Here is a 23,088-nt window from a genome sequence, read left to right on the forward strand (position 1 = left end):
CCCCCCACCTGCACACTCTCCCGCCCCCCCCACCTGCACTCTCCCTCACCCCCCTCCCACCTGCACACTCTCCCGCCCCCCCACCTGCACACTCTCCCGCAACCCCCCACGCACACTCTCCCGCCCCCCCTCCCACCTGCGCACTCTCCCGCCTCCCCCACCTGCACACTCTCCCGCCCCCCCCCACCTGCACTCTCCCTCACCCCCCTCCCACCTGCACACTCTCCCGCCACCCCCCCACACACTCTCCCGCCCCCCCCACCTGCACACTCTCCCGCCCCCCCCCCCAACTGCGCACTCTCCCGCTCCCCCACCTGCACACTCTCCCGCCCCCCCACCTGCAAACTCTCCCGCCACCCCCCCACCTGCACACTCTCCCGCCCCCTCCCACCTGCACACTCTCCCGCTCCCCCCCACCTGCACACTCTCCCTCACCCCCCCACCTGCACACTCTCACGCCCCCTCCGACCTGCACACTCTCCCGCCCCCCCCACCTGCACACTCTCCCGCCCCCTCCCACCTGCACACTCTCCCGCTCCCCCCCCACCTGCACACTCTCCCTCACCCCCCCACCTGCACACTCTCCCGCCCCCTCCGACCTGCACACTCTCCCGCCCCCTCCGACCTGCACACTCTCCCGCCCCCCCCACCTGCACACTCTCCCTCACCCCCCCCACCTGCACACTCTCCCTCACCCCCCCCACCTGCACACTCTCCCTCACCCCCCCCACCTGCACACTCTCCCGCCCCCCCCACCTGCACACTCTCCCTCAATCCCCCCACCTGCACACTCTCCCTCACCCCCCCCACCTGCACACTCTCCCGCAACCCCCTCCCACCTGCACACTCTCCCGCCCCCCCCTCCCACCTGCACACTCTCCCGCAACCCCCCCCCCCACCTGCACACTCTCCCGCCCCCCCCTCCCACCTGCACACTCTCCCGCCCCCCCCCTCCCACCTGCACACTCTCCCGCAACCCCCCCCCCCCTCCACCTGCACACTCTCCCGCACCCCCCCTTTGGCCGCAGCCTTCTCGGGGAAGCCGACCCGGTCTCCGGGCGCTGCGCTCCAGTCCGCTCACCTCCTCCCTGCTCAGCGTCAGCCAGCACGACTGGCTGACGACTTTAAATAGCAGGTGTGCATGGCGACGGCGTGAACTGGGGTCGCGCCGTCGGGACTTCGGCCCATCCGGGCCTGAGAATAGCAGGGGTGCCGGAGAATCGCCATTTTGGGTGTCTCGGGCGATTCTCCGGCCTGCGGCCCGCGAAACTCGACCGGGCCGTTCCCGCCGCTTAGGAGAATCGCGGGAGGGCGTCGGACCGGCGTCGCGGGAAATTTTGGCGGCCCAGGCGATTCTCCCAACCGGCGCGGGAGTGGAGAATCGCGCCCCATGTGCCTATCCAATAACCGCTTGAAAGTTCCTAAAGTGTCCGACTCCACTACCATAGCTGGGAGTGCGTTCCACACCCTAATGCTCTCTGAGTGAAGAACCTACCTCGGACATCCCTCCTATATCTCCCACCCTGAACCTTATAGTTATGCCCCCTTGTAACAGCTACATCCACCCGAGGAAATAGTCTCTGAACGTCCACTCTATCTATCCCCCTCATCATCGTATAAACCTCTATTAAGTCGCCTCTCATCTTCCTCCGCTCCAAAGAGAAAAGCCCTAGCTCTCAACCTTTCCTCATAAGACCTACCCACCAATCCAGGCAGCATCCTGGTAAATCTCCTTTGCACCCTTTCCAATGCTTCCACATCCTTCCTATAATGAGTTGACCAGAACTGCACACAATACTCCAAATGTAGTCTGACCAAGGTCTTATACAGTTGCAGCATAACCTCACGGTTCTTAAACTCAAGCCCCCTGTTAATAAATGCTAACACACTGTAGGCTTTCTTCACGGCTCTATCCACTTGGGTGGCAACTTTCAGAGATCTATGGACATGAATTCTGAGATCTCTCTGCTCCTCCACATTCTTCAGAACCCTGCCGTTAACCCTGTAATCCGCATTCAAATTTGTCCTACCAAAATTTGACCTACCTCACACTTATCCGGGTTAAACTCCATCTGCCACTTTTCAGCCCAGATCTGCATCCTATCAATATCTCTTTGTAGCCTACAACAGCCCTCCACATTATACACTACTCCACTAATCTTGGTGTCATCAGCAAATTTACTAACTCAACCTTCACCTCCATCATCCAAATCATTGATAAAAATCACAAACAGCAGAGGACCCAGCACTGGTCCCTGTGGCACACCGCTGGTAACTGGGCTCCAGGACAAAAATTTACCATCTACCACCACCCTCTGTCTTCTATGTGATAGCCAGTTACTGGTCCAATCGGCCAAATTTCCCATAATGCCATGCCTCCTTACTTTCTGCATGAGCCGACCATGGGGCACCTTGTCAAACGCCTTACTAAAATCCATGTATACAACATCAGCTGCTCTACCTTCATCTACGGTCTCGAACCGTGTTTTCAGAATCCTTAAAGGGGAGGGGGAGCAGTCACAAGTCGTGGTACACATCGGTACCAACGGCACAGGTAAGAGGAGGGACGGGGATTTAAAACAGGAATTTAGGGAGCTAGGGTGGAAGCTGAGAGCCGGGACAAATCATGTTGTCATCTCTGGTTTGTTGCCGGTGCCACGTGCTAGTGAGGTGAGGAACAGGGGGAGAGTGCAGATAAACACGTGGCTGCAGGGATGGTGCAGGAGGGAGGGTTTGAGGTACGTGGATAATTGGAGCACAATCTGGGGAAGGTGGGACCTGTACAGACAGGATGGTTTGCACCTGATCTAGAGGGGCACCAATATCCTGGGAGGGAAATTTGCTCCGGCTCTTCGGGGGGGTTTAAACTAATTTGTCAGGGGGCTGGGAAAGCGAGCTGTGTTCCAGAAGCCAGTGTTGAGAGTAGTGGGGTACTGAGGAGGGTATCAAGGTCGCTGGAGGGTACCGGCAGACAGAAAGGAGGGTTGAAGTGAGTCTACTTCAATGCAAGGAGCATCCGGAATAAGGTAGGTGAACTTGGAGCGTGGATTGGTACTTGGGACTACGATGTTGTGGCCATTACGGAGACATGGTTAGAACAGGGACAGGAATGGTTGTTGGGGGTTCCGGGGTATAGATGTTTCAGTAAGAGTAGGAAAGGCGGTAAAAGAGGTGCAGGAGTAGCATTGTTAATCAAGGATAGTTTAACGGCTGCAGAAAGGCAGTTTGAAGGGGATCTGCCTACTGAGGTAATATGGGCCGAAGTTAGAAATAGGAAAGGAGCGGTCACATTGTTAGGAGTTTTCTATAGGCCCCCAAATAGTAATAAAGATGTGGAGGAAGAAATTGCAAAACAGATTATGGGTAGGTGTGGAGGTCTCAGGTCATGGGTGACTTTAACTTTCCAAATATTGATTGGAACCTCTATATGTCGAACAGTTCGGATGGGGCGTTTTTAGTACAGTGTGTGCAGGAGGGTTTCCCGACACAATATGTGGATAGGCCGACAAGAGGGTGGGGGGGCACATTGGATTTGGTACTGGGTAATGAACCGGGCCAAGTGTTAGATTTGTTTGTGGGAGAGCACTTTGGAGATAGTGACCACAATTCGGTGTCTTTCACTATTGCAATGGAGAGGGATAGGGCCATACGGCAGGGCAAGGTTTATAATTGGGGGAGGGGTAATTATGATGCGATTAGGCAAGAATTAGGGAGCATAAGATGGGAACAGAAACTGTCAGGGAAAGGCACAAATGAAAAGTGGAGCTTGTTCAAGGAACAAATACTGTGTGTCCTTGATAGGAATGTCCCTGTCAGGCAGGGATGAAATGGCCGTGTGAGGGAACTATGGTTCACAAAAGAACAAAGAACAAAGAAATGTACAGCACAGGAACAGGCCCTTCGGCCCTCCAAGCCCGCGCCGACCATGCTGCCCGACGAAACTACAATCTTCTACACTTCCTGGGTCCGTATCCTTCTATTCCCATCCTATTCATGTATTTGTCAAGATGCCCCTTAAATGTCAGTATCGTCCCTGCTTCCACCACCTCCTCCGGTAGCGAGTTCCAGGCACCCACTACCCTCTGCGTAAAAAACTTGCCTCGTACATCTACTCTAAACCTTGCCCCTCTCACCTTAAACCTATGCCCCCTAGTAATTGACCCCTCTACCCTGGGGAAAAGCCTCTGACTATCCACTCTGTCTATGCCCCTCATAATTTTGTATACCTCGATCAGGTCTCCCCTCAACCTCCTTCGTTCCAGTGAGAACAAACCGAGTTTATTCAACCGCTCCTCATAGCTAATGTCCTCCATACCAGGCAACATTCTGGTAAATCTCTTCTGCACCCTCTCTAAAGCCTCGACATCCTTCTGGTAGTGTGGCGACCAGAATTGAACACTATACTCCAAGTGTGGCCTAACTAAGGTTCTATACAGCTGCAACATGACTTGCCAATTCTTATACTCAATGCCCCGGCCAATGAAGGCAAGCATGCCGTATGCCTTCTTGACTGCCTTCTCCACCTGTGTTGCCCCTTTCAATGACCTGTGGACCTGTACTCCTAGATCTCTTTGACTTTCAACACTCTTGAGGGTTCTACCATTCACTGTATATTCCCTACCTGCGTTAGTCCTTCCAAAATGCATTACCTCACATTTGTCCGGATTAAACTCCATCTGCCATCTCTCCGCCCAAGTCTCCAGACAATCTAAATCCTGCTGTATCCTCCGACAGTCCTCATCGCTATCCGCAATTCCACCAACCTTTGTGTCGTCTGCAAACTTACTAATCAGACCAGTTACATTTTCCTCCAAATCATTTATATATACTACAAAGAGCAAAGGTCCCAGCACTGATCCCTGTGGAACACCACTGGTCACAGCCCTCCAATGAGAAAAGCATCCTTCCATTGCTACTCTCTGCCTTCTATGGCCTAGCCAGTTCTGTATCCACCTTGCCAGCTCACCCCTGATCCCGTGTGACTTCACCTTTTGTACTAGTCTACCATGAGGGACCTTGTCAAAGGCCTTACTGAAGTCCATATAGACAACATCCACTGCCCTGCCTGCATCAATCATCTTAGTGACCTCCTCAAAAAACTCTATTTGCTTCCAAATGGGAGTAGATCCTGTCTCGAAGAATTCTCTCCAGTAATTTCCCTTCCACTGAAGAAAGGCTCACCGGCCTGTTGTTCCCGGGATTATCCTTGCTACCCTTCTTAAACAGAGGAACAACAATGGCTATTCTCCAGTCCTCCGGGACATCCCCTGAAGACAGCGAGGATCCAAAGATTTCTGTCAAGGCCTCAGCAATTTCCTCTCCAGCCTCCTTCAGTATTCTGGGGTAGATCCCATCAGGCCCTGGGGACTTATCTACCTTAATATTTTTTAAGACACCCAACACCTCGTCTTTTTGGATCACAATGTGACCCAGGCTATCTACACCCCCTTCTCCAGACTCAACATCTACCAATTCCTTCTCTTTGGTGAATACCGATGCAAAGTATTCATTTAGTTCCTCGCCCATTTCCTCTGGCTCCACACATAGATTCCCTTGCCTATCCTTCAGTGGGCCAACCCTTTCCCTGGCTACCCTCTTGCTTTTTATGTACGTGTAAAAAGCCTTGGGATTTTCCTTAACCCTATTTGCCAATGACTTTTCGTGACCCCTTCTAGCCCTCCTGACTCCTTGCTTAAGTTCCTTCCTACTTTCCTTATATTCCACGCAGGCTTCGTCTGTTCCCAGCCTTTTAGCCCTGACAAATGCCTCCTTTTTCTTTTTGACGAGGCCTACAATATCCCTCGTCATCCAAGGTTCCCGAAAATTGCCGTATTTATCCTTCTTCCTCACAGGAACATGCCGGTCCTGTATTCCTTTCAACTGCCACTTGAAAGCCTCCCACATGTCAGATGTTGATTTGCCCTCAAACATCCGCCCCCAATCTATGTTCTTCAGTTCCCGCCTAATATTGTTATAATTAGCCTTCCCCCAATTTAGCACATTCATCCTAGGACCACTCTTATCCTTGTCCACCAGTACTTTAAAACTTACTGAATTGTGGTCACTGTTACCGAAATGCTCCCCTACTGAAACATCTACCACCTGGCCGGGCTCATTCCCCAATACCAGGTCCAGTACCGCCCCTTCCCTAGTTGGACTGTCTACATATTGTTTTAAGAAGCCCTCCTGGATGCTCCTTACAAACTCCGCCCCGTCTAAGCCCCTGGCACTAAGTGAGTCCCAGTCAATATTGGGGAAGTTGAAGTCTCCCATCACCACAACCCTGTTGTTTTTACTCTTTTCCAAAATCTGTCTACCTATCTGCTCCTCTATCTCCCGCTGGCTGTTGGGAGGCCTGTAGTATAACCCCAACATTGTGACTGCACCCTTCTTATTCCTGATCTCTACCCATATAGCCTCACTGCCCTCTGAGGTGTCCTCTCGCAGTACAGCTGTGATATTCTCCCGAACCAGTAGCGCAACTCCGCCTCCCCTTTTACATCCCCCTCTATCCCGCCTGAAACATCTAAATCCTGGAACGTTTAGCTGCCAATCCTGCCCTTCCCTCAACCAGGTCTCTGTAATGGCAACAACATCATAGTTCCAAGTACTAATCCAAGCTCTAAGTTCATCTGCCTTACCCGTAACACTTCTTGCATTAAAACATATGCACTTCAGGCCACCAGACCCGCTGTGTTCAGCAACTTCTCCCTGTCTGCTCTGCCTCAGAGCCACACTGTCCCTATTCCCTAGTTCTCCCTCAATGCTCTCACCTTCTGACCTATTGCTCCCTTGCCCACCCCCCTGCCATACTAGTTTAAACCCTCCCGTGTGACACTAGCAAACCTCGCGGCCAGGATATTTATGCCTCTCCGGTTTCGATGCAACCTGTCCTTCTTATACAGGTCACACCTGCCCCGGAAGAGCTCCCAGTGGTCCAGATAATGGAAACCCTCCCTCCTACACCAGCTGTTTAGCCACGTGTTTAGCTGCTCTATCTTCCTATTTCTAGCCTCACTGGCACGTGGCACAGGGAGTAATCCCGAGATTACAACCCTCGAGGTCCTGTCTTTTAACTTTCTGCCTAGCTCCCTGAACTCCTGCTGCAGGACCTCATGCCCCTTCCTGCCTATGTCGTTAGTACCAATATGTACAACGACCTCTGCCTGTTTGCCCTCCCCCTTCAGGATGCCCTCTACCCGTTCGGAGACATCCTGGACCCTGGCACCAGGGAGGCAACATACCATCCTGGAGTCTCTTTCACGTCCACAGAAGCGCCTATCTGTGCCCCTGACTATAGAGTCCCCTATTACTATTACTCTTCTGCGCTTTGACCCTCCCTTCTGAACATCAGAGCCAGCCGTGGTGCCACTGCTCTGGCTGCTGCTGTTTTCCCCTGATAGGCTATCCCCCCCCGACAGTATCCAAAGGGGTATATCTGTTCGAGAGGGGGACAACCACAGGGGATTCCTGCACTGACTGCCTGCCCTTTCTGGTGGTCACCCATTTCTCTGCCTGCACCTTGGGTGTGACCACATTTACATAACTGCGATCTATGACGCTTTCCGCCACCTGCATGCTCCTAAGTGCATCCAATTGCTGCTCCAACCGAACCATGCGGTCTGTGAGGAGCTCCAGTTGGGTGCACTTTCTGCAGATGAAGCCATCCGGGACGCTGGAAGCCTCCCGGACCTGCCACAAAAGAGGTTGAAGGTCTTGTCAAGAGGAAAAAGGAAGAGTATGTAAGGATGAGAAAATAAGGTTCAGTAGGGTCGCTTGCGGGTTACAAGGTAGCAAGGAATGAGCTGAAAAAAGGGCTTAGGAGAGCTGGGGGGGGGGGGGGGGGCATGAGAAGTCCTTGGCGGGTCGGATCAAGGAAAACCCCAAGGCTTTTTACTCTTATGTGAGAAATAAAAGGATGACCAGGGTGAGGGTAGGGCCGGTGAAGGACAGTAGTGGGAACTTGTGCATGGAGTCAGAAGAAATAGGAGGTGTTGAATGAATACTTTTCTTCAGTGTTCACAAAAGGAGAGGGGCCATGTTTTTGAGGATGAGACTGTGATTCAGACAGGTAGGCTGGAGGAAGTAGATGTTCTGAGGAAGGATGTATTAGCAATTTTGAAAAACCTGAGGGTCGACAAGTCCCCTGGGCCAGATGGGATATACCCAAGGATTCTTTGGGAGGCAAGGGATGAGATTGCAGAGCCTTTGGCTTTGATCTTTGGGTCCTCGCTGTCCACGGGGATAGTGCCAGAGGACTGGAGAGTGGTGAATGTTGTTCCTCTGTTCAAGAAAGGGAATAGGAATGACCCTGGTAATTATAGGCCAGTTACTCTTACTTTGGTGGTCGGTAAGTTAATGGAAAAGGTCCTGAAGGATAGGATTTATGACCATTTGGAAAGATGCAGCTTAATCCAGGATAGTCAACTCGGATTTGTGAAGGGTAGATCTTGCCTCACAAATTTGATTGAATTCTTTGAGGAGGTAATTAAGTGTGTCGATGAAGGTAGATCAGTTGATGTCGTATACATGGATTTTAGTAAGGTGTTTGATAAGGTTCCCATGGTCGGCTCATAAAGAAAGTCAGGAGGTGTGGGATAGAGGGAAATTTGGCCAATTGGATAAGTAACTGGCTATCACATAGAAGACAGAGGGTGGTGGTGGATGGAACATTTTCAGGCTGGAGACCAGTTACCAGCGGTGTACCACAGGGATCAGTGCTGGGTTCTCTGCTATTTGTGATTTTTATCAATGACTTGGAGGAGGGGGCTGAAGGATGGGTCAGTAAATTTGCTGATGACACCAAGATTGGTGGAGTAGTGGATGAGGTGCAGGGCTGTTGTAGACTGCAAAGAGACATTGATAGGATGCAGAGCTGGGCCGAAAAATGGCAGATGGAGTTTAACCCTGATAAGTGCAAGGTGATTCATTTTGGTAGAAAAAATTTGAATGCGGATTACAGGACCAACGGCAGGGTTCTGAGGAATGTGGAGGAACAGAGAGATCTTGGGGTTCATGTCCAGAGATCTCTGAAGCTTGCCACTCAAGTGGATAGAGCCGTGAAGAAGGCTTATAGTGTGTTAGCGTTTATTAACAGGGGGCTTGAGTTTAAGAGCCGCAGGGTTATGCTGCAACTATGTATGACCCTGGTGAGACCACATTTGGAGTATTGTGTGCAGTTCTGGTCACCTCATTATAGGAAGGTGTGGAAGCATTGGAAAGGGTGCAAAGGAGATTCACCAGGATGCTGCCTGGTTTGCAGGATAGGTCTTATGAGGAAAGGTTGAAGGAGCTAGGGCTTTTCTCTTTGGAGCGGAGGAGGATGAGAGGCGACTTAATAGAGGTTTATAAGATAATGAGGGGGATAGATAGAGTGGACGTTCAGAGACTATTTCCTCAGGTGGATGTAGCTGTTACAAGGGGCAAACTATAAGATTCAGGGTGGGTGATATAGGAGGGATGTCCGAGGTAGGTTCTTTACTCAGATAGTGGTTAGGGTGTGGAATGAACTGCCTGCTGTGATAGTGGAGTCGGACACCCTAGGAACTTTCAAGCGGTTATTGGATAGGCACATGGAGCACACCCGAATGACAGGGAGTGGGATAGCTTGATCTTGGTTTCGGACAATGCTCGGCACAACATTGAGGGCCGAAGGGCCTGTTCTGTACTGTTCTATGTATTTAGTTACCTCCTCAAAGAATACAATCAAACTTGTGAGGCAAGACTTACCCCTCACAAATCCGTGCTGACTGTCCTGGATTAAGCTGTATCTTTCCAAATGATCATAAATCCTATCCCTCAGGACCCTTTCCAATAATTTACCAATGACCGAAGTGAGACTAATCGGCCTATAATTTCCAGGGTTATACCTATTCCCTTTCTTGAACAAGGGGACAGCATTCGCCTCTCTCCAATCTTCTGGCACTATTCCTGTAGACAGTGAGGACATAAAGATCAAAGCCAAAGGCTCTGCAATCTCATCCCTCGCCTCCCAAATAATCCTAGGATATATCCCATCAGGCCCAGGGGACTTATCTATCCTCAGGCTTCTCAAAATTTCTAACACATCTTACTTCCGAATATCTACCTCCTCCAGCCTACCAGCCTGTATCGCACTATCCTCAACAACATGGCCCCTCTCCTTTGTGAACACTGAAGAAAAATATTCATTTAGGGCCTCTCCTATATCTTCAGACTCCATGCACACGTTCCCACTACTGTCCTTGACCGGCCCTAACTTCACATTGGTCATTCTTTTATTCCTCACATAAGTGTAAAAAGCCTTGGGGTTTTCCTTGATCCTACCCGCCAAGGACTTCTCATGCCCTCTCCTAGCTCTCCTAACCCCTTTCTTGAGCTCCTTCCTAGCTATCTTGTATCCCTCAAGTGCCCTAACTGAACCTTGTTTTCTCATCCTTACATAAGCCCCCTTCTTCCTCTTGACAAGACATTCAACCTCTTTTGTAAACCATGGTTCCCTCACTCAACCATTTCCTCCCCAGCTTTCACAAAGAGTCATCGGACTCGAAACGTTAGCTCTTTTCTCTCCCTACAGATGCTGCCAGACTTGCTGAGAATTTCCAGCATTTTCTCTTTTGTCCCTGTGGAACACCACTATCACAGCCTTCCATTCCGAAAAGCACCCTTCCACCGCTACCCGCTGTCTTCTATGACCAAGCCGTTCTGTATCCATCTTGCCAGCTCACTTCTGATCCCGTGTGACTTCACCTTTTGTACCAGTCTGCCATGAGGGACCTTGTCAAAGGCTTTACTGAAGTCCATGTAGACAACATCCACTACCCTACCCTCATCAATAATCTTTGTCACTTCCACAAACAACTTGATCAAGTTAGTGAGGCACAACCTTCCCTTCACAAAACCATGCTGCTTATCGCTAATAAGTCCATTTGTTTCCAAATGTGAGTAAATCATGTCCCCAATAATCTTTTCCAATAATTTCCCTACCACTGACGTGAGGCTCACCAGCCTATAATTTCCTGGATTTGCCTTGCTGCCCTTCTTAAACAATGGAACAACATTGGCTATTCTCCAGTCCTCTGGGACCTCACCTGTAGCCAATGAGGATACAAAGATTTCTGTCAAGGCCCCAGCAATTTCCTCCCTTGCCTCCCTTAGTATTCTGGGATAAGTCTAATCAGGCCATGGGAACTTATCCACCTTAATGCCTTTTAAGACGCCCAACACGTCCTTCTTTTTGATATCTACACAGCATCATCCACCAAGTCTTCCTCTTTGGTGAATACTGATGCAAAGTACTCATTTAGAACCTCGACCATTTCCTCTGGCTCCATGCATAGATTTCCTCCTCTGTCCTTGAGTGGCCAACCCTTTCCCTGGCCACCTTCTTGCTCTTTATTTAAATGTAAACATAAATGCCTTCGGATTCTTCTTAATCCTCTTTGTCAAGGACTTTTCATGACCCCTTTTTGTCCTCCTAACTCCTTGCTTAAGATCCTGCGACCAAACATTGAAGTATCAGTTATATGGGAAAGCTGGGTATAGAATGTTATGGGCCTAATGCGGGCAATTGGGACTAGCTGAGTGGTAGAAACTGGGTGGCATGGGCAAGTTGGGCCGAAGGGCCTGTTTCCATGCTGTAAACCTCTATGACTCGATGACCAAAAACCTGCTCAGAGTTTAGAAAGAATGAGAGGTGATCTAATTGAAACATGCACAATTCTTAAAGGTCTCGACACGGGAGAGGCTGGGAAAATGCTTCGCCCTGGCTAGGAAATCTACAACACAGTGTGACAGCTGTAGAAGGCGAGGCCAATCACGTTGGGCTGAGATGAGGGGAATTTCTTTACTCAGAAGGTTGTGTATTTTGGGAATTCGGTGCCAATTCACAACTCGGAAGGTTGATAGATTTTTGGGTAGTAGGGAAATTAAGGGATATGCGGGTCGTGAAGGAAGGTGGAGCGGAGGCGAAAGATGAGCCATGACCGGGCCCAATAAAATATTCTTCATCAATTTACTGAACTCACACAGAAAACGGGAGTACCGCCGAAGACCTCTGTTGGATCTATGTAGAAACTGCTCTCCGGCATTGGAAAACATACACAGGAAGATATCTGCGGACAGAATTGATTGAAGCATAATTTTTCGACAATATTTCAGACCGTCTACATATTTAATAATCCCCACTCTTTGTGGGATCTTTCTGTGCACAGGTTGGCTGCTGCAATTTCTTCATTCCAACAGTGATCGCCCTTCCAAAAGTACTTCATAGGCGGCAAAGTGCTTTGGGATGCTCTGAGCTTGTGAAAGTATCCATTTAAATGCAAGTTCTCCCCTTCTTGACATTGCGGTGCTGGGGGATAGGGTGGGGTGAAAATTAGAGGCACGGGGAGTTATGTTGAGATCATACTGTAAATCTTGCTGGAGTTTACAGAGTCAGTGGGATGGTGGTTGACTCGCAGGGGCCTGGTGGGCGCCTGTCACAACAATACAACTCGTGGACCTACCTGCTCTATGTCATTGGGGAGGCGGTGATGGAGTGGCATTGTCACTAGTCATCCAGAGACCCAGGGTAATGCACTGGGGACCCGGGTTCGAATCCCGTCACGGCAGACGGTGGAATTTGAATTCAATAAAAAATCTGAAATTAAAAGTCTAATGATGACCATGAAACCATTGTCGATTGTCGTAAAATCCCACCGAGGGAAGGAAATCTGTCATCCTTACCTGGTCTGGCCTACACGTGACTCCAGACCCACAGCAATGTGGTTGACTCTTATTACTGTTCTCAGGGATGGGCAATAAATGCTGGCACAGCCAAGCGATGCCCACATCCCATAAACAAATTTTTTTAAAGTGCCAGCTAGTTCAAACAGCAGAGTATCCAGGGCGGGGAGGACTCAGCAGAATTTCCCTACAGAAGGAGGATCTTCGGCCCATCGAGTCTGTACTGACCCTCCTAAAGAGCACTCTACCTAGGCCCACTCCCCCGCCTTATTAATTCCGTTCACTGGATTAGCTGCACAATAACACAGCCACCGCCCTCTCGTACCTGTCAATACGCAGCTATTGAAGTGATCAGGCAATGAGAGGTTGTTTTCCCCTGGCTGCAGAGTCTGGAACACGGGGACACAGGCTCAGGATACAGGCTCAGGATAAAGGGTTTTACGTCCGACACAAGGAGAAATGTCTTAATTCAGAGCGTTGTGAATCTTTGGAATTACCTGACCCAGAGAGCTTGTTGATGCTCATTCACTGAGCGTATTCAAGGCTGAGATCAAAGGACATTTGAACTTGAAGGAATCGAAGGGATATGGGGAGAGGCGGGAAAGCGGGCCGGGATTTTCTGTCTTGCCTGCTGCGGGACCCGGAATTCCTGTCTGAAGTCAATTCCTGTCCGTCAAACCTCCCGCCCCGCCCATGACTTGAACAAGTGATTTCACTTTGTTAGACGTGCTGTACCTGCACACGAGCTCCTTCTGAGGAATGGGGAACGTTGGAGGAACATCTGTAAATATTCAACAGGGGAGAAGAAACTGGGCGGCACGGTGGTTAGCACTGCTGCCTCACGGCGCCGAGGTCCCAGGTTCGATCCTGGCTCTGGGTCGCTGTCTGTGCGGAGTTTGCACATTCTCCCCGTGTCTGCGTGGGTTTCACCCCCACAACCCAAAGATGTGCAGGGTAGGCGAATTGGCCGCGCTAAATTGCCCCTTAATTGGAAAAATGAATTGGGTACTCTAAATTTATTTTTTTAAAGGTTAAAAGAAACTGTTGTTATAGTTACAAGATGGAGGGAAGAATAGGGGATAAGCCAAGAAGATTCGGTGAAATTGGATGGCGGGAGACTCTTGTGATTTACAAACATTGCAGCAATATAGTAGCTAATAATCACAGAGACGTGCTCAAATTCCATTACAGGGTTGGGAAATCTTTACTAATTTAGTTTTAAAAAACCTGGAATGAGAAGCTAGGATCAGGAATGGTGAACATGTAAACACTGGATTGTTCAATGCTCATCTGGTTCATTCGTATCTTTTGGAGACGTAAATCCGTCATCCTTGCCCTGTCTGTCCAAAGACCAGGAACCCCAGAACAACAGCAATGTTGTTTGGTCTCATCTACCCTCTGAAATGGTCCAGCAAAGCCACTCAGTTGTGTCAACATTGTGGCTAAAATCTATTATCCACAAGGACTGCCGCAGTCTGGTTGCCCAGCACCACCTTCTCAAGGGCAACCAGCGATGGGCGGTCAATGTTGGCTTCAAATGAGGTTCTCCGGCGAGTGAAGAAAAATAAATATTTGACAGGTACGGATGAGGTCAGAGCACTTACCACAGTTGACCTCACCTTGCAAAGCTTTTGCAGAATATTTAGACAGTTGCACAGTTCATCAGGAAATGCCCTTTGCTTGCGAGAAGTCTGTCGAAAAAGTCTACGAGATACACTTTTATACATCGTCACAAGTTTCTCAAAGAAGAATCCGTTGAGGTTACTCCACCAAGATTCTGAAAGAAGAAATAGTGTTATTGTGGTCATGAAGGACGTGGGGGATCGCTCATAGATCTCACCATGGACTTCTTGGACTATCAGCTCCCTTATTGAGCAGGTGGAGGCTCGTCCAGTAGGAGATGCATAGCGGGAGTTTAAAACCTGCAGTTCAGACAGTGACCGGCATCTCTGGGGATCCCCAGGCTGGAATGAAAGGGTTGTAGGCCGCTGCCCCTTTTGTTGTCTTAATAAAAGGAGTTATTGTCAGAAGAGCGACCTTGGCCAGTAATTACATTGGCGACGAGGGGCTAAAAACAAGGGCTGGGATTCTCCCGCAACTGGCGAGACAGCCCGACGCCAAGAGTGGCTCGAATCACTCCGGCGTCGGGCCGCACGGAAGTTGGGGAAACATCCGCACTTCCGGGGACTAGGCCGGCGCCGGAGGGGTTGTCACCGCACCAACCAGCGCTGAAGGGCCACCATGGGCCGGCGCGAGTTAGCACAAATGCAGAACCACCGGTGTGTTTCCTGCGCATGTGCAGAACCGCCGGCGTGTTTCCTGCGCATGTGCAGGGGGTTTCTTCTCCACGCCAGCCATGGCAGAGCCCGACTGGGGCTGGCACGGAGGAAAAGAGAGCCCTCAGGGCACAGGCCCGCCTGCAGATCGGTGGGCCCCGATCGCAGGCCAGGCCACCGTGGCCCCCCCGCCCCCCCGAGGACTCCGCTAGCCGCCCTCCAAGCCAGGTCCCACCGGGATGGACCATGTCCACTTCACGCCGGTGGGACTGGGCAAAAACGTGCGGCTGCTCGGCCCATTGGGGCCCGGAGAATTGCCGGGGGGGGGGGGGGCGTTACCGGCACGGCGTGTTCCCCGCCCCCGCCCGAAAACCGGCGCCGGAGAATTCGGCAGCAGGTGTCGGAGCGGCAGGGCGGGACTCACGCCGCCCCCGACGATTCTCCGACCCGGCGGCGATTCTCCGACCCGGCGGGGGGGGTCGGCGAATCCCGCCCAAGTTTCCTGAGCAACCTTCAGAATTGAAAATAAGCAGCTCCTCTGGTAAGAAACAAAATGTTTCTCTTCAGAAAATTCGAACTCCATGATGTTAATGGTGAAGGCTGGGCCCAGTATGGGGAGTGCACGCGTTACTTCTTCCAGGCTAATAACACGGAGGGAGATGAGAAGCAGAACGTGATTCCGTTGACAGCACGCGGGACCCTGACATTCAGCGTAATAAAAAGCCTGACCTACCCAGCCTGCCTGTCTCGAAAGCGTTTGACGAGCTCCTAGGACTCGTGTAAATCACTATGACCCGAAGTCCTCTATCTCCGTCTGAATATTGTGCCCAAAGAGACAATGTCAATGCTGCAGAATGGGGTTCTTGACCAGGTGTTGTAGCCAATATCAGATAAAAATTTCGCTGGATTTAGTAATTTAAGGGAATGTTACAGGAAGATGCTGAGAACACCAGATTGAGCACAGGATAGTGGGTAGTGGCTGTTTAGCACAGGGCTAATTCGCTGGCTTTCAAGGCAGGCCAGCAGCACGGTTCAATTCCCGTACCAGCCTCCCCGAACAGGCGCCGGAATGTGGCGACTAGGGGCTTTTCACAGTAACTTCATTTGAAGCCTACTTGTGACAATAAGTGATTTTCATTTCATTGCATTTTCAAGAGGATAGCACAGTGGTTATCTCTATGGGTTCACAGCTCCAGGGTCCCAGGTTCGATTCCCGGCTTGAGTCACTGTCTGTGCGGAGTCTGCACGTTCTCCCCGTGTCTGCTCCGGTTTCCTCCCCCAAGTCCCAAAAGACATGTTTGTTCGGTGATTTAGACATTCTGAATTCTCCCTCTGTGTACCCGAACAGGCGCCGGAGTGTGGCGACTAGGGGCTTTTCACAGTAACTTCATTGCAATGTTAATGTACGCCTACTTGTCTTTATTATTATTAGGATAGGTAAAGGTAGAGGAGTCTAGAACTAGAGGGCAAAGGTTTAAGGTGAGAGGAGAGAGATATAAAAGAGACCAGAGGGGGAATCTCTTCGCACACAGGGTGGCGAGCATCTGGAACAAGCTGCAGAGGCAGTGGTAGAGGGGGGTACAATTTTGTCCGTCAAAAAGGAGTTGGTGGCCGCACGGTGGCGCAGTGGGTTAGCCCTGCTGCCTCACGGCGCCGAGGTCCCAGGTTCGATCCCGGCTCTGGGTCACTGTCCGTGTGGAGTTTGCACATTTTCCCCGTGTCTGCGTGGGTTTCGCCTCCACAACACAAAGATGTGCAGGGTAGGTGGATTGGCCACGCTAAATTGCCTCTTAATTGGAAAAAAATGAATTGGGTACTCTAAATTTGTAAAAAATAAATACATTTTTTAAAAAGCAGTTAACAGTTCCATGGGCAGGGTGGGTAGAGAGGGATATGGGCCAAATGTGGGCAAGTGGGACTAGCTTAGTGACAGAAACTGGGCGGCATGGACAAGCTGGGCCGAAGGGCCTGTTTCCATGCTGTAAACATCTGTGACTCAGACAGAAACATATCGCCCCACTATGTAAGGTTTTAAATTTGGCAAAAAAAACCCCAGGGGAACTCCTTGATCTTCTTTAAAAAAATGCCAGTGCAGCGAGTCCGACAGTGCAGCGAGTCCGACAGTGCAGCGAGTCCGGCAGTGCAGCGAGTCCGACAGTGCAGCGAGTCCGACAGTGCAGCGACTCCGGCAGTGCAGCGACTCCGACAGTGCAGCGACTCCGGCAGTGCAGCGACTCCGACAGTGCAGCGAGTCCGACAGTGCAGCGACTCCGGCAGTGCAGCGAGTCCGACAGTGCAGCGAGTCCGACAGTGCAGCGACTCCGACAGTGCAGCGACTCCGACAGTGCAGCGACTCCGGCAGTGCAGCGACTCCGGCAGTGCAGCGACTCCGACAGTGCAGCGACTCCGACAGTGCAGCGACTCCGACAGTGCAGCGACTACGGCAGTGCAGCGACTCCGACAGTGCAGCGACTCCGGCAGTGCAGCGACTCCGGCAGTGCAGCGACTCCGACAGTGCAGCGACTCCGACAGTGCAGCGAGTCCGGCAGTGCAGCGAGTCCGGCAGTGCAGCGAGTCCGGCAGTGCAGCGACTCCGACAGTGCAGCGACTCCGACAGTGCAGCGACTCCGACAGTGCAGCGACTCCGGCAGTGCAGCGACTCCGGCAGTGCAGCGACTCCGGCAGTGCAGCGAGTCCGGCAGTGCAGCGACTCCGACAGTGCAGCGACTCCGACAGTGCAGCGACTCCGACAGTGCAGCGACTCCGACAGTGCAGCGACTCCGGCAGTGCAGCGACTCCGGCAGTGCAGCGAGTCCGGCAGTGCAGCGAGTCCGGCAGTGCAGCGAGTCCGGCAGTGCAGCGACTCCGGCAGTGCAGCGAGTCCGACAGTGCAGCGAGTCCGACAGTGCAGCGAGTCCGGCAGTGCAGCGACTCCGGCTGTGCAGCGACTCCGGCAGTGCAGCGACTCCGACAGTGCAGCGACTCCGACAGTGCAGCGAGTCCGGCAGTGCAGCGAGTCCGGCAGTGCAGCGACTCCGGCTGTGCAGCGACTCCGGCAGTGCAGCGACTCCGGCAGTGCAGCGACTCCGGCAGTGCAGCGACTCCGGCAGTGCAGCGACTCCGACAGTGCAGCGACTCCGACAGTGCAGCGACTCCGACAGTGCAGCGACTCCGGCAGTGCAGCGACTCCGGCAGTGCAGCGACTCCGACAGTGCAGCGACTCCGACAGTGCAGCGACTCCGACAGTGCAGCGAGTCCGGCAGTGCAGCGAGTCCGGCAGTGCAGCGAGTCCGGCAGTGCAGCGACTCCGGCTGTGCAGCGACTCCGGCTGTGCAGCGACTCCGGCAGTGCAGCGACTCCGGCAGTGCAGCGACTCCGGCAGTGCAGCGACTCCGGCAGTGCAGCGACTCCGGCAGTGCAGCGACTCCGGCAGTGCAGCGACTCCGGCAGTGCAGCGACTCCGGCAGTGCAGCGACTCCGACAGTGCAGCGACTCCGGCAGTGCAGCGACTCCGGCAGTGCAGCGACTCCGACAGTGCAGCGAGTCCGACAGTGCAGCGAGTCCGGCAGTGCAGCGACTCCGACAGTGCAGCGACTCCGGCAGTGCAGCGTCTCCCGCAGTGCAGCGACTCCGACAGTGCAGCGACTCTGGCAGTACAGCGACTCCGGCAGTGCAGCGACTCCGACAGTGCAGCGACTCCGGCAGTGCAGCGACTCCGGCAGTGCAGCGACTCCGACAGTGCAGCGAGTCCGACAGTGCAGCGAGTCCGGCAGTGCAGCGACTCCGACAGTGCAGCGACTCCGGCAGTGCAGCGTCTCCCGCAGTGCAGCGACTCCGACAGTGCAGCGACTCTGGCAGTACAGCGACTCCGGCAGTGCAGCGACTCCGACAGTGCAGCGACTCCGGCAGTGCAGCGACTCCGGCAGTGCAGCGACTCCGACAGTGCAGCGAGTCCGACAGTGCAGCGAGTCCGGCAGTGCAGCGACTCCGACAGTGCAGCGACTCCGGCAGTGCAGCGTCTCCCGCAGTGCAGCGACTCCGACAGTGCAGCGACTCTGGCAGTACAGCGACTCCGGCAGTACAGCGACTCCGACAGTGCAGCGACTCCGGCAGTGCAGCGACTCCGACAGTGCAGCGACTCCGGCAGTGCAGCGACTCCGGCAGTGCAGCGACTCCGACAGTGCAGCGAGTCCGACAGTGCAGCGAGTCCGACAGTGCAGCGACTCCGACAGTGCAGCGACTCCGACAGTGCAGCGACTCCGACAGTGCAGCGACTCCGACAGTGCAGCGACTCCGACAGTGCAGCGACTCCGACAGTGCAGCGACTCCGACAGTGCAGCGACTCCGACAGTGCAGCGACTCCGGCAGTGCAGCGACTCCGGCAGTGCAGCGACTCCGGCAGTGCAGCGACTCCGGCAGTGCAGCGACTCCGGCAGTGCAGCGACTCCGACAGTGCAGCGACTCCGACAGTGCAGCGACTCCGGCAGTGCAGCGACTCCGGCAGTGCAGCGACTCCGACAGTGCAGCGAGTCCGACAGTGCAGCGACTCCGACAGTGCAGCGACTCCGGCAGTGCAGCGACTCCGACAGTGCAGCGACTCCGACAGTGCAGCGACTCCGACAGTGCAGCGACTCCGACAGTGCAGCGACTCCGACAGTGCAGCGACTCCGACAGTGCAGCGACTCCGACAGTGCAGCGACTCCGACAGTGCAGCGGGTCCGACAGTGCAGCGGGTCCGACAGTGCAGCGACTCCGACAGTGCAGCGACTCCGACAGTGCAGCGACTCCGACAGTGCAGCGACTCCGACAGTGCAGCGACTCCGACAGTGCAGCGAGTCCGACAGTGCAGCGACTCCGACAGTGCAGCGACTCCGACAGTGCAGCGACTCCGACAGTGCAGCGACTCCGACAGTGCAGCGACTCCGACAGTGCAGCGACTCCGACAGTGCAGCGACTCCGACAGTGCAGCGACTCCGACAGTGCAGCGACTCCGACAGTGCAGCGACTCCGACAGTGCAGCGACTCCGACAGTGCAGCGACTCCGGCAGTGCAGCGACTCCGGCAGTGCAGCGACTCCGACAGTGCAGCGACTCCGGCAGTGCAGCGAGTCCGGCAGTGCAGCGAGTCCGGCAGTGCAGCGAGTCCGGCAGTGCAGCGACTCCGACAGTGCAGCGACTCCGACAGTGCAGCGACTCCGGCAGTGCAGCGACTCCGGCAGTGCAGCGAGTCCGGCAGTGCAGCGACTCCGACAGTGCAGCGAGTCCGGCAGTGCAGCGAGTCCGGCAGTGCAGCGACTCCGGCAGTGCGAGTCCGACAGTGCAGCGACTCCGACAGTGCAGCGACTCCGACAGTGCAGCGACTCCGGCAGTGCAGCGAGTCCGGCAGTGCAGCGACTCCGACAGTGCAGCGAGTCCAGCAGTGCAGCGAGTCCGGCAGTGCAGCGACTCCGGCAGTGCGAGTCCGACAGTGCAGCGACTCCGACAGTGCAGCGACTCCGACAGTGCAGCGACTCCGACAGTGCAGCGACTCCGACAGTGCAGCGACTCCGACAGTGCAGCGAGTCCGGCAGTGCAGCGAGTCCGGCAGTGCAGCGACTCCGACAGTGCAGCGACTCCGACAGTGCAGCGACTCCGACAGTGCAGCGAGTCCGGCAGTGCAGCGACTCCGGCAGTGCGAGTCCGACAGTGCAGCGACTCCGACAGTGCAGCGACTCCGACAGTGCAGCGACTCCGACAGTGCAGCGAGTCCGACAGTGCAGCGAGTCCGACAGTGCAGCGAGTCCGACAGTGCAGCGACTCCGACAGTGCAGCGACTCCGACAGTGCAGCGACTCCGACAGTGCAGCGACTCCGACAGTGCAGCGACTCCGACAGTGCAGCGACTCCGACAGTGCAGCGACTCCGGCAGTGCAGCGACTCCGGCAGTGCAGCGACTCCGGCAGTGCAGCGAGTCCGACAGTGCAGCAAGTCCGACAGTGCAGCAACTCCGACAGTGCAGCGACTCCGACAGTGCAGCGACTCCGGCAGTGCAGCGACTCCGACAGTGCAGCGAGTCCGACAGTGCAGCGAGTCCGACAGTGCAGCGAGTCCGACAGTGCAGCGAGTCCGACAGTGCAGCGAGTCCGACAGTGCAGCGACTCCGACAGTGCAGCGACTCCGACAGTGCAGCGACTCCGACAGTGCAGCGACTCCGGCAGTGCAGCGACTCCGGCAGTGCAGCGACTCCGGCAGTGCAGCGACTCCGACAGTGCAGCGACTCCGACAGTGCAGCGACTCCGGCAGTGCAGCGACTCCGACAGTGCAGCGAGTCCGACAGTGCAGCGACTCCGACAGTGCAGCGACTCCGGCAGTGCAGCGACTCCGGCAGTGCAGCGACTCCGACAGTGCAGCGACTCCGACAGTGCAGCAACTCCGACAGTGCAGCGACTCCGACAGTGCAGCGACTCCGACAGTGCAGCGACTCCGACAGTGCAGCGACTCCGACAGTGCAGCGACTCCGACAGTGCAGCGACTCCGACAGTGCAGCGGGTCCGACAGTGCAGCGACTCCGACAGTGCAGCGGGTCCGACAGTGCAGCGACTCCGACAGTGCAGCGACTCCGACAGTGCAGCGACTCCGACAGTGCAGCGACTCCGACAGTGCAGCGACTCCGACAGTGCAGCGACTCCGACAGTGCAGCGACTCCGGCAGTGCAGCGACTCCGGCAGTGCAGCGACTCCGACAGTGCAGCGACTCCGACAGTGCAGCGACTCCGACAGTGCAGCGACTCCGACAGTGCAGCGACTCCGACAGTGCAGCGACTCCGACAGTGCAGCGACTCCGGCAGTGCAGCGACTCCGACAGTGCAGCGACTCCGGCAGTGCAGCGAGTCCGGCAGTGCAGCGAGTCCGGCAGTGCAGCGAGTCCGGCAGTGCAGCGAGTCCGGCAGTGCAGCGAGTCCGGCAGTGCAGCGACTCCGACAGTGCAGCGACTCCGACAGTGCAGCGACTCCGACAGTGCAGCGACTCCGACAGTGCAGCGACTCCGGCAGTGCAGCGACTCCGGCAGTGCAGCGAGTCCGGCAGTGCAGCGACTCCGACAGTGCAGCGAGTCCGGCAGTGCAGCGAGTCCGGCAGTGCAGCGACTCCGGCAGTGCGAGTCCGACAGTGCAGCGACTCCGACAGTGCAGCGACTCCGACAGTGCAGCGACTCCGACAGTGCAGCGACTCCGACAGTGCAGCGACTCCGACAGTGCAGCGACTCCGACAGTGCAGCGACTCCGACAGTGCAGCGACTCCGACAGTGCAGCGAGTCCGGCAGTGCAGCGAGTCCGGCAGTGCAGCGACTCCGACAGTGCAGCGACTCCGACAGTGCAGCGACTCCGACAGTGCAGCGACTCCGACAGTGCAGCGAGTCCGGCAGTGCAGCGACTCCGGCAGTGCGAGTCCGACAGTGCAGCGACTCCGACAGTGCAGCGACTCCGACAGTGCAGCGACTCCGACAGTGCAGCGAGTCCGACAGTGCAGCGAGTCCGACAGTGCAGCGAGACCGGCAGTGCAGCGACTCCGGCAGTGCAGCGAATCCGGCAGTGCAGCGAATCCGACAGTGCAGCGACTCCGACAGTGCAGCGACTCCGACAGTGCAGCGAGTCCGACAGTGCAGCGACTCTGGCAGTGCAGCGACTCCGGCAGTGCAGCGACTCCGGCAGTGCAGCGGGTCCGGCAGTGCAGCGACTCCGGCAGTGCAGCGACTCCGGCAGTGCAGCGACTCCGACAGTACAGCGACTCCGACAGTACAGCGACTCCGACAGTGCAGCGACTCCGACAGTGCAGCGACTCCGACAGTGCAGCGACTCCGACAGTGCAGCGACTCCGACAGTGCAGCGAGTCCGACAGTGCAGCGACTCTGGCAGTGCAGCGACTCCGGCAGTACAGCGACTCCGGCAGTGCAGCGACTCCGACAGTGCAGCGACTCCGGCAGTGCAGCGACTCCGACAGTGCAGCGACTCCGGCAGTGCAGCGACTCCGACAGTGCAGCGACTCCGGCAGTGCAGCGACTCCGGCAGTACAGCACTCCAACCCGATTGATTCTCTTGCCTTATAACTGGGTGGGGGCCAGGCTGGAAGGCCA

General features: G+C 54.8%; 1 protein-coding gene across 1 annotated transcript in view; it reads right to left on the reverse strand.

Moving 5' to 3' along the window:
* LOC140408288 (probable E3 ubiquitin-protein ligase HERC4) overlaps positions 1 to 23,088 on the reverse strand; it is a 118,514-nt gene that overhangs the window by 58,207 nt on the left and 37,219 nt on the right. Inside the window, exons 14-15 of the mRNA XM_072495277.1 lie at positions 14,325 to 14,482; positions 12,006 to 12,092 (exon numbers count right to left, since the gene is read on the reverse strand). Of these exons, the coding sequence (XP_072351378.1) occupies positions 12,006 to 12,092; positions 14,325 to 14,482 (245 nt within the window). The remainder of the gene's footprint in view (positions 1 to 12,005; positions 12,093 to 14,324; positions 14,483 to 23,088) is intronic.

The sequence above is a fragment of the Scyliorhinus torazame genome, chromosome 3 (assembly GCF_047496885.1).
Source record: "Scyliorhinus torazame isolate Kashiwa2021f chromosome 3, sScyTor2.1, whole genome shotgun sequence".
NCBI lineage: Eukaryota > Metazoa > Chordata > Chondrichthyes > Carcharhiniformes > Scyliorhinidae > Scyliorhinus > Scyliorhinus torazame.